General features: G+C 40.2%; 1 protein-coding gene across 2 annotated transcripts in view; it reads left to right on the top strand.

The window, feature by feature from the left end:
* Positions 1-12,697, top strand: part of EDIL3 (EGF like repeats and discoidin domains 3) — a 1,821,558-nt gene that overhangs the window by 1,140,764 nt on the left and 668,097 nt on the right. For both annotated transcript variants that reach the window (XM_069627581.1, XM_069627580.1), the window contains one exon: positions 1,293-1,474. In XM_069627581.1, the coding sequence (XP_069483682.1) occupies positions 1,293-1,474 (182 nt within the window). The remainder of the gene's footprint in view (positions 1-1,292; positions 1,475-12,697) is intronic.

Here is a 12,697-nt window from a genome sequence, read left to right as displayed (position 1 = left end):
TATATATATATATATATATATATATATATATATATATATAGACTTATTGAACAATAATGCTGCAGATGGATTTTTACAATTTTAACAGTTTTCCAATTTGAATATCTGAACTGGCTATGCATGTGCCATTTTTTGGTGTACATAAATTACATGAAAAAGAAAGACATGCCTATGATGGAAACAAGGGGCCCGATTCATGGAAATGTGCGCAGAAATGCCACAAGGGCCACACGCTCAGAAGGTCAATGCGCAAGCCTGTGTGCAGTATTTAAAGTAAAACACCAGCGTATTCATGGAATTGTTTGTGTAAAGTAACCGTATTCCCAAGTCGTGGCCAGAACGCCCCCAACACGCCCACATGCAAAGCCAACACTGCCAGATCAGCTACCTTTGCTCCCCAGGCGCAAATACATGCACCCTTTGAACAGTTTGTGGGGTCTCCTGTAAGCAGACCTGCATCTTGGGGAAAATGCGCAGGGTTCCACGTAACTGTTCCGGCATACCGACAACCTGCGTATGAAAAATAGTAACTCAGTTTAAACTAAGAAAATCTGTGTATGAACTCCCGTTAACCATTCCGCCACCCTGCTACATTGCTTACGTGCACCTCTAAATTACATCAGACCCACAGTTGAGCACACGCACCACAAAATCCGACATGAAACTCCAACTCTGTGCTGCAAATCCTACATGCAAGTGTACTTATACCTGCCTTCAGGTGGCAGAATGTCTCTAGGACTTGCGTGGCCATTTTCCGGCAAGAGGTTACGTGATCAAATCCATGAATACATCTCATGCCGTGCAATGGTGGGCGTGCAAGGGACTGCAATGCCAGCGCAAACTCAATGCAACTCCAAGAAAAGTACAGTGCATTTGATTACATGAATCGACGAAGGTGGATTTGCGTGCAGTTGTGCGCACAAGTACCCTATTTTCCATGAAGATAATTCCATTAATCGGGCCCAAGATCTTTTCTGTGCAGTATGTATTGTATTCTTATGCTATGAGATCAATAATGTACGATGTGTGTATTGTATTTTTTGGCATATTACTACAACATTCTAACACAATTATATTTGACAGTAATAGACATGTTATAAAGCATGATTGATGACCTGCACAATAACATTGCAATCACAACTTGCTAATGTGTCTATATGAGAAATCTAAGACATTCTAAACCTAAGTATTATCTTCAAATAAATAGAAAGCCTATTAAATTAAATATCATCATTTTTGTTGCTCTTGAAAACAGTTATTTATTCAAGATGTGATTCTTTCTTTGCTCCTAGGATGTTCAGGGGCTCTGGGAGTGGAAGGTGGAATTATATCAAACCAACAAATCACTGCGTCATCCACCCATCGAGCACTTTTTGGGTTACAGAAATGGTACCCATACTATGCACGGCTCAATAAGAAGGGGCTTGTGAATGCTTGGTCAGCAGCTGAAAATGACAAGTGGCCCTGGATTCAGGTAACAAATGAGAGTCATTATTTCTCAGTTTATACAAATGTGTAAATTACCCCCATACTAGTCATGGTACAATTGCAGAAAGATTTAGATAACTGATATACCTGATAGATGTGTAAAGTGTTAATTGTAAATGTATTTATTATATGGGTAAATTGAACTATTAGATGATAGTGCAAGTAAGTGGAATACATAAACTATTTCCTTCTCTCTCATTAACTCCCAGATGTTTACTGAATCTTGATTGTTCTGTCGATATCATTTGCTTGAAATTGAATGAGGGGAAGACGAGGCCAGAGGGCTGGAGAGTTTCCATTTTAGACCACGCTTCTAGGAACACATATGACACCGCTTGGCAGTCAGAACATTCTTGAACAAAGTTGGCAAAGTACTGTCTAAGTAGTACTATGGATCAGCAAAATCCAAGCAATGGCATGCCAAGATTTGTGGTGCGTTTTTTTTTACTGGCAAGCAATCAATGTTGCTGGAGCTCGCATAGTTCAATGCATGTTGTAGTAAATGTGAAAACTATAGGTTTATAGGTTTCACATTGTGTAAAAACATGTATTCATTACCTACATCGCAAAAGACTCTAGTTGCTGTAAGTTATTTCTACCTTTATAACATTGGCTACCTTTATAACATTGGATTGAGATAAGTTCTGAACTGACTAATATACTGATATTGCAGGTAATATTGTTTATGGAAGTTTTTGAGGTATTCATTTTAACTTATGTCCACCATTGTTCACTATTGATCACCGATTAGTGTAGAATATTGTTCACAATACTATGTTTAAAAAAAAAAAAAGTATAGAAACATTTCATAAATAAATTCGACTTGGACACATATTCTGCCCCAAAAATGAACAGGGGTAGGAATGGTGAATGTTTACAAAGTTCTAAATCTTTTTTTTTTTTTACTTCTTTTATGAAATGAAAATAAGATTGAACATATTTCAAGTGTGATTCATTTGTGAAACCATTCTTACCTTGTGCTCATTTTGAATTGTCTTACAAAGATGCAAAATAGTGTGTGCTTTAAAAAGAAATGAGTACATGTTAGTAATAAACCTCATTTAGAAGCTTTTCAGCACAGTGCACTGAATCAAAAAATGTAAGACTCTTCAAAATGATGAAATGTTTCCATACCTCCTTTAAGATCGTACTTCTAGATGGAATAAGCAACTAGATTAGTTCAAAACAATTACAAAAATTAATTTTAGCAGTTGGAAAGGATTACACACTTTGCATGACCTACTTTTTAACATTCTGTAAAAGTTGATAAAGGATTTACAAAACTGTACTTTTTGGACATCAGCTCTGTAGATTATTAGAACCTTTAACTGACTGTAAAATGGACAAACTGTGCAAAACCATGTTATTAATCTAACTGATTATAAACTGCACAGACATTGTTAGCTCTACTTACCAATAGACCTAAACCTAAACCCTTTTCAACAACCCAACAATAACTTAGAATGTGTTTTACTGATTAAAACATATATCTTCATACGTTCTTATTTTGAACTACTAAAAACCAAACACTGAACTCGGCAAACCATACGATGGTTCATAGGTTTGCCAAAATAAATACAACCATACTTGACATATAGGCAGCTGATTCATCCATGTAAAAGTGCTCCATGATCTCAGTTACATTCTGGTGATCAGCCGGCTAACCAATTTCATACAAAATTAAAGTAAAACAAAACACAGGAAAGAACATGTAATGTCATCAGTAGCACTGCAACACATATTTTGTGTATGCACATATTCTCATGTTGGCCATTTCTGCAAGTTATTTTTTTCTTTCTCAACATGTTAACTTCATTGTGCATTCCCCTTTCAGACTAAATTGGTGATTAGCAACAATGTTCTTGTTTATACATATCAGAACATATGTTCCTGTATGCTTATGGATATCTGTCCACAGTTACTGGTACCACTAGACATTTTTCAATAGCTATCAATTGTGAGGTTTCAATCAGTGAATCTTTTTCTTCTGCTTCCATTAAAGATTCTAATTATGATTCCTTGTAAAAAGGTCTCATTTGGTTTTGCCTCACTTATATGTGGTGTGTCTGGGTATATAAGTTTGTGAATACTATACTTTGCACTTTCATAGACATTCAACATGTATTCTCTAATGTTGATAACATGCATAGCAACACTCTTGCCTGTCAAATTGACTTCTCCTTTTAATTCCTTGACTATTAATATTCCTGGGCCAGTTACTCATGTGCCTGGCTGAACCCTGTGACATAATGCATCAACTCTACTTTTGGGCTGATATGGGAAGAAAAAAAACAATATGTTTCTACTTTAAAATGATGTTTCTCGTTTCTGATTTCTATCCTTAGCTTGAGTAGTGTGTTGATTTTTATTCATGCTTACTCCAGAACACTTGAAGTTAATAATTCTACCCAACAAATATATTTGCAGTTATCATCAACTCCCACACTGCAAAAACAACATAATTGTCAAGTGATGCAACCCTAACCATGCCTGCACTTCAAGAATTTAAGAATAATCAGCTTCATGATGCACAGTATATCAGGGGCAGATCCTGCAGCAGGTTGATGGTGGCCCTATACCACAGCAGCAAACTAAATTGTAAATATATTGTCTGACAAGAAATGCTTGCTAAGTGTCCCTGAATAGCAATGCAAGATAACCCAACCCAACACTAATCCCTTGTACAATGATTGCTTAGATCTTACCTTTTCCGCACTCAACTCATTAGAATAAATTGTTCCCTGTGTAACCTCAAAGCCATTGATAATAAAACATCCTGGTTCACCCTTTTATCCTTGCACGTCCGCAACATCTTCATTCCAATAAGATAGACTGTCCAGACTGTGGAAAGAGTGGGAAGAATCAATGAGGGACTTAAAGTCATTCACAAAAACTCATGGTCCTGTACCCTGCAGAGATGCACCATGTTCCCATCCTTGCAGTTTCTCACCTGCGAGCTCCCGCTTACTGACACTTTAACCACTAAATTCCATTTCATCCACTGTCATGCATGCACCACCGTGTACTTTGTACAATATATTACTGATCTGATATTGTCAACCTTGGTTACACATACTAATAATATTGTACGTAGAATCTTTAACATCTCAGATACTGCAGCCACAAATGGCACCAGAGAATAAACAATGGGCACTATCATAACTATGAACGATAACCAACTCATCATAAGCCTGATCCACTTAATAGGACATATGCTAGAGTGGGAGCAATCCATATAACTGTATGACATACACTCCATAAAATTAATAACAGATTAGTACTGCTTCTAATGGTCTCAGAATAAGTGGTCATTGATCATGAACTTGTGATAGAACGAAAGCCATGCTTGATTTACTTCTGAGCAGAATTCCTCAAGTCAATGAAATGTGTTTTAAATGGGGCCAGCTATCAATGGAACAATATGTTTTTGTTGAATGTTGATAATTTGTGCTGGTTAGTCTTTCAGCAGTGCATAGGTTTAAGACATTATCAGAATATGTTCCCAAATAAACAAAACTAGAGATGCATGTGAAAGAACTTAATATGCATGACTTGTCTTTACTCTGACTGGCACATTGCCTTGTGGTTTCATGTTTTATTTCTAAGGAAAAAGTTACACAATGCTTAGTGCAATTGCAAACGGACCATTAACATCTGCCATGACAAAGGGAGTTAGTGGTGGGTGTCCGTCCTGGAAGGATGTGAGATTGGGTGGCCTCATTCCCTGTACCTTTTTACTTATTGAATACAGTTTACATAACTGAACTACCAGTGTCTGCTGTGGGATATATTGACCCACTCAACAGCATTGCCTTACATCACTGAGCTGCCTGTGCGCAAGAAACAGTAACCTGGCTGTGCTGGCTCCTGTGCGCACCAGGACCTCAAAACTGCTTTTGGCAGCAACAACAGAAAAATGGCTGCATCATTTTTCCTCACACACTTTGGGCAAAATGGAACAAAGGGACACACTGAAAAATAGGCCAGTGTGTTCTGAAACATATTTGGAATCAAGTGAAAAGGAAAGCCTGCCATTGCTGCAGAAGCCAAAATCCCTTCAAAATGAAACCGTTTTCACCCTTTCAAAATGCTGCTTTGATGCCAATTTCATCTGTCATTCGGAAACCACTGTGAGTAAAAAGGCCCAGTTAAAAGCAACTCTCAGAGAAATCAAAAGCAACTTCATTTTCACTCGCACAGGAAACACGCATTTATTTCTTGACAAAATGTATCTAGGCACAGCAGTTCAAAGAGCCTTTTTACCCTCTGAGCCAGGGCAAGGAGAACTGTATCTATACTTTAGATAAGAGTCCTGCTGCAAGGAAAATGACTACAGCTGCCAAGACAGTGGCAATCTGAGGAGCTGCAAACCGAATTAAAGTAAGAAATTAAACAGTTTAAAAACACATAGGCTGGAGTTGCAAGCTCTAAGAAACCTGTAATTCCAGTTGCCAGCTATGACACTCCTCCAAGGAAGGGAAATACACCCTAAATCCAAGACACTTAGGTGCGAAGTACCAGCTGGAAAAACTTTGAATAGGATAGGACAATGACAGTTCACATGCTCATCAGCCATACATCTTTGCTCCAGGCTGGGACAATAGCAGTCCTGGAACTGTCACCTGTCAAGTGTGAAGGGCAATAAAACCTTCAATTAAGAGAAAGGCCCCCCATCCTGCTTGGAAGAAACTGCCAGTTGGTGTTAGCTGGGAAGAAAAAAATTACAGACAATGACCCCATTTGTCTTAAGACTATTTTATAAAGAACTTTAAAAAGACATATCTCAGCTGTCAAAATTGGTAAAAATGTGGAATTTTCACAGTGTAAAAGTGGGCCAAATCTTTAATGTGTAAACAAATTACCAAAATTACCAAAATGTGTCAGAAATTCGACACAAGGTTGCACAGACTGGAGGTTTGGACTAATCTGTGCTGCACAAAATATGTAACCTGCGTATCTAATATACTAAGAGGTGGCAACTGCATAAATATCTGTTTTTGGCAAAATCAGAATTTCAGTAAAGGAAATGTGGGAGTTTCTGGATACAGTAAAAATCACCTCATAAACATGACATCATTTTTCTGATAATCAACCAATTGTGAGCAAGACGGAGACTATGCCCTTGCCCTATCCTATTGTTAGGGGCATGGGTAATGAATCCTGCCCCTGTCATATACTGTAATGATGTCATCTGACATTATAAATAAGGGCCCCTGACTAGCACACTCAGGACACACACACTGATTCCTGATTCCTACGGCAGCGTCATGTTCCTGTCTGTTCCTGTCTTCATCTTTCATCTATCCATCTAAACTCCAGATCCCAACCACAAGACCAAGCAATTGCTAATCCTGCTTCAGCTAGGCCACCATTCTAAAATAATCTCCATAACCAAGGGAAGTGCTGTGGTGTTTTGGGGAAGCACTCTGAATTTACCTGGCTTGCAGCCACTCACTGCTATCCTGCTATCCTGCTATCCTGCTATCCTGCTATCCTGATGCCCTATAGGATCCAGTAACCAGAACTGCCAGTCCAGAAGAACTATCCTTTGGTATCCAGTCCCTGCCCAGCCAACTCTGCCCCGTTGAGTTTGTCCGGCTGCCCTGTGTTAGACCAGATCTCTGTGGTGATCCAGAACGCTGACCATCCAAAATCCAAACTAAAAGTGGACTGTGAGCATCAATAGGAACCATAGAAACATAGTAAACCTTGCCTTGCTTTGTTCCATCCCAATATCTAAGTCATCCAATCCTTATCCTGATAACTGTAATATGGTCACAATCATTCTTGAAGCCCTGCCTTTGATTCCTTGCGCTAGTCCTTAATAATTTGTCTTGTGAAATCCTAAACCCTTAATCCTCCCTCGGGTAATCAGACTGGGTCCACGAGGGCGGGCGCGGAGGTGCTACGGTTCATTCAACGGATCAACTCCAGAGCTTACTGTGTCTCAAGCTGGTAGCCTAGCCTGAATTCCCTAGTGTAGAGTGAAACTATCCTTGTCAAAATTGATTTCTGTTCCTTTTTCGCACCTTTTCCAAAAATGCACCTCACTAGATCTTGCATAACTCATTTCACTCATTTCACTTTCATATTGTACCTAGGATCCATAGCTACACCCCACCCCAACCCAATAACCGCATCCAGATTTACAATATTTCACCCTTTTTTATCTAAAACCGTTTGGTTAATTTAACGTGTTATTTTTACTATCAATTGTTTTAAACCTTCTTTTCATTTTAGAATTGTATGCTTTTGCTCAATCTATTGCTTATGATTGCTTATAACTTTCCAGTCTTGCTCCCATAGAGAATTGTACTTATTTAAGGATTTTTGCACACATCCATTGTTTTATTTAGCCATTTCCGAGTGTCATTTTAACAGGGTAAGGGTTTCAGATCCGTTTTTCTCTCTTGTTTGGGGAGGGAAAGTTGGATTTGAATTTGGTTTCTTCTTCCTGATTCCTGATTACCTGCTGCTTCCTTATATCTATTAAGAATTGCTTATTTGTGGGTTGAGGAATATTGCAGGGGGAAATCCTAACTTGAGTGCTATCTTTCCCAAGATTCAAAAGTATCTCTATTCTTTGGTGTTTTCTATCTGTGTTGCTAAAGGGTTAATTTAAATGCATTGCTCACATTCCTATTTGTTATTATGACCTCATTGGTGATTGCTGCCCCGTATATTAAAATGTGTGACTTTCTGGAATTTTAAATAAATAAATAAATATTATCTTTACCCACCAGCCTGGTTCCTGGTCCATTGTGACCCGGGGTATTTGAAAAGGGGATGTGATATGAGTGGTGTATCTCTCAAATATTGAACCTATATACATAATAAAATAAGCATTTCAGTTGTGCGCTGAATACTAGGCTGAGACCAGGGTGTATCGCCTGATTGAAATCCTTAACACTGCATATGCTACTTTTATAATATTGGTAATGAGGATGGGATAGAAAGGTATCTGGCTTTCATTTATCAGTCAAAGCTGAATTACTACATACACTGTGTAAGGCAAAATAGTTATCCACCATCGATCTGGACTTTGTGTACCACTAATTGATGTTGCATACACACTTAATGCAAATGCATATGATCATGTTTATTAGGTTGTATAACTTGTCCAGATGTCAATGAATGCCACTTGGACAATGTTTTTTTTTTCTCCAGAAACTGATGTTTATGTTGTTTGGCTTTAGGAGGTTATTGAATGGTCTCAAGATGACCTGTTGATATTTGGCCATGTTGAAAACCAAAATAATGGCAGATTCAATAACGCATTGAAGGTTTTAAGTTTGGTTGGATAGAACATATGGTATGTGAAATGCACGTTCAAGAGAAATTAACTGCAATACCTCAATCACATTTTATCTTCAGAATGGGATACAGTTAAACAAAGTTATATTGGGTGTGCTCTGGAAGTTACAAACCCCTGGGTTCAAGCACAAGCTTATGTCGGTATGGGCCATGTTGGAGTTTTAGTGCAAATTCATACCACATTTTGCAGTCAAAACCCATAGCTTGGGGTGGTGTCTATATAAAAATGTCAGCTTTGAGTAGTTGAAAGAATGTGTAGAGGAATTTAGGAACATGTAAGATGACATTCTAGGATCTAATGTGTTGGCCCACTTTGACCACAGGTGTGGTAGAACAGAGTACATAGATGGCATTGCTACTGTTCTGAGTGCAACCTTGTGTCAACTGCAAGATGGGGAGGAAATCATTATTGTTTTTACATCTGGACACTTGAGGGTGCTGAATTCCGTTATTCAGTGATCAAAAATAAAGTGCTGACCTTTGTGTGGGCAATTTAGAAATGTTGTGTTAATATCTAGGGAAGGCTGCCTATTGTCCGGTCGGACCATTAGCCACTGAAATGGGTATTTGAGGGAAAATGGTTGGATGGCATCTCGAGAAAGATTAACAGATGGGTGTCCTCCATTTAAGGGTTAAACATGTTGGTGTAGTTTGTTAAGAGGAAAGACAATTGGCCTCATTCTGAGTTGGGCATTAACCCTGCCAGTGCTTCCAGTGGGTTGCCAGTAGATCAGGAATAATTTACTGGCACGTGACCTCCAGGTGCCACCGGCTAATTTCGAGTCTGGCGGCTGGGAAGTCAGGCACCGGTATATTGGTTAATCCCCATAGAGTTCTATTAGATGCTATGGGAGTGGGGACACGGGAGCACCGGCACCATTGCCAATGGTGCTGGTGCTCTTGTCAAAAGTCTGCCTACCATGACCGCTGCGCGCAACAAAGGGCTCGACTTGGGTTGGAGTCACAGAAGAGAACACATACACCATTTTAGAATCGAGTCCTGGCAAAAATACCAAAAGGCGAATTAATATTAAATAAATAAACCGGCGGTATGTTTGAGGCTATGAGAATTAAATAATTAAAGTTGGTAGCCTCGAACAATGGGAAAATCCCATAGGAAAATATTTGCGGTCGAATATAGAAAGTAGTTTCCACTGCCACCAGCCAAAACTCGATCAGGGGGGACGGAGACGTGCCCCCTCGACTAACAGACCCCGGGGCAATCGAATTGCCCCGACCAGTACGTCCACAATATGATGGTTTGTACTGGTTTCTGTTAATAATTTGGGACTAATAAAGCCAATGGTGACTTTACATGCCCTGGGAGACAGTAGTCAGTCCCAGGGTATGGAGTCTATGGTGGGGGGTCACTATGACACCCATGTGTTACTGCACGGAGGGTGCTGTGTAAGACACATAAAAAAAACACATGAGACCCTATGGAGTAAAGGACCCCATAGCCCATAAAACACATTAACAGTCAAAGGAACACCATAAATCATGTCGAAGAGTGGGAGAAAAAGAGTCTCACTCTTGGCAGGAGGAAAAAAACAAACTCCAGAAATCCAGGTTAGGAAATTCAGCCTAAAGAGAGAATTCTCCCTAACACGGGTCAGACCTGTCTGGCATTGTAGAACCAGCAGGCAGACTTGTAGTTTGCTGGTCCGGAAACAAGGGTGCCATTTAGCTTACCGGCTCCCTTGATTCTGGACCGGCAAACGTATAATGAGGCCCAATGTGTTGGCAGATGCCCTATTACAGAATAATGAGGGTGTGTATGAACCTTAAACAGTAGATGAGGGCACGGAAGAAGAACAATAACTATTTTAAGTTCTGGGTGCACTTAGTAGGGATAAGTGGGAAGAGGTTGTCTGCCAGTATCAGGATTAAAGAGCCTTGGTGGAATGTTTGAGATTGGGTGGAAGCAGGAGGTGATGGTTCCCCAAGACATTCAGGATTGTGAAAGAGTAAAGGTCGAACTTGCAGTACATGGAAACCGTTGTGAGGGAATCTTGGTTGGTTTCACTGAATTGGTTTCGGTCTTGCTTGGTGGTTATTGCCCATGACGGGCAACAGGGCATCAACCGGACAATGTGAAGATTATTGGTCGCACAATATGGTTGATGGGGTTGAGGAGATGGTTAAGACATGTCAGAGATATGGAGATAGGTACAGAGTCTTTAGGGTTAGGCAAGGACCAATAGTGTTCCATTTTTTACCTAATTGTCCTTGAGAGGAGGGAGCTTTGGATATTATTCGTCCCACTATAATACTGATGGTTGGAATCTGGTGTGTGTCGTGTTGTGAACCAGAAGTAAGACCAGACATCTTTCAACTCTACGTTTGTATTAAAAAATAAAATAAAATTCCTTGGTAGCCCTATTACTAAAGGGGAGTTCCCTTCTTACCAACATAAACTAATCCGTCTGTCAGTCAGTCCTCTTTCCTAACTTATCCAACAACCTGGTTCTACCACTGGACAAAAAAGGAAACACAATCAGAGAAAATGTATTCCTCACTGGAGTTTGTCAACAGCTCATAGTTGACCCCCTCTCCAGCAGACTATCTCCAAATCAAATCTTTGTCCCAGGATATGGTCCGTGGCCTTGGCCACCACAATGTCTTTCAAAAGTGGAAATCAAATGCTCCCAATGCAAAGCTCCAAGATCCAACATATCCTTGGCTTTCCTGATTACCAATCACTCAGATTATGAACGTCTTTGAAGTGTTCAAAACAAATAACTCAGATCAAAATAAGGTTTTCAAATGGTCAAAAAAGGATTTCTTATTTAAACAAAGGTTTTAATATGTGTATCTAATGTGGAACTCAACTTATTCCTCTCCAACAGTGCTGTATCCTAAGGCCTAACTCACTCAATCGATCATTCACCCTCCAGGGTACCATGGGCATCAAACATTTTAGTTCCTTGTTATGGCTTTCTTAGCCTTCAGTATTGGTATAATTCATTGTGTGCACCATCACACCTCGACCCTTCTGTAGGCTATTCATGGGTCCTCTAACCCCTTGGCCTTGATAGTAAACCAGTGTCAGGGTTTGTATCTATTCCTCCTTATGGAACTGGCTAGCTTGCCTTTCTTGGCTTTCAGGTCTATCGACACTTCGGTCCGTGCTCACTTTATTAAGTAGCCAGTGAATAGCACAGGGTTTCAAATTCCCCATAACTTTTAACCACCAACCTCCCTTCTTCCTTGGTGGCCTGCGTACCTCTTCTCTCGTGGGTCTTCTGCCAGGGAGGAGCTGTCTGCTGATAACATTGGCCTTCGTCTACACCTGCCACGTTAGTACTTCCAGTCTCATGGCCTTCTTGGGGCCTCATGTTTCACAGGCTCCTGGCCCACCATGTCTGCTCTGTGGTCCCACCTCCAGTCTGCCTTCATTCCATTCTCTATTGGCAGCATCCACTCTACTTGTCTCCTCCCATGCTGGTTAGATTGATGTCAGAGAAGTTCCTCCTCAGGTGAGGACTTTGGTCTTCTTATAGTCATCTCTGCAACGGGAGATAATGGGTTTCTCAGTGTAAAACAGTGAGTCTGGAGAAGGTTCATCAGTATTGTCTGATAAACAAAAATGCCTTATCACTTTTACAACTTCTATGGCCCCCATGTTGGCAAAGAATACAGTCTTTGCAGGGTTTCTCCTTACACCCGGGGAATCCTCCTCCTCAAAGGTTTAGTCACTACTGGTAAGGTCCAACCTGTCCAAAACCTTAGTGAGGGTCTTGTGGAGTGGTCTACCCTCCCTAGTCTTAATGGGGGTGACTCCCCCTTGGAGAGAAGGGATGGGTTCCCTTGATTTTGTCACAGCTGGTTCTAGTAGCTATGTATGCTTAGTGTCAAAGGTGCTGGTGATGGAGGATGCCACAGCTCGGATGGT

This window comes from Ambystoma mexicanum, chromosome 6p (assembly GCF_040938575.1).
Source record: "Ambystoma mexicanum isolate Mex_15411 chromosome 6p, UKY_AmexF1_1, whole genome shotgun sequence".
NCBI classification, from domain to species: domain Eukaryota; kingdom Metazoa; phylum Chordata; class Amphibia; order Caudata; family Ambystomatidae; genus Ambystoma; species Ambystoma mexicanum.
Note: the sequence above shows the minus strand (reverse complement) of the source record. Positions and strands in the feature narration are given on the sequence as shown.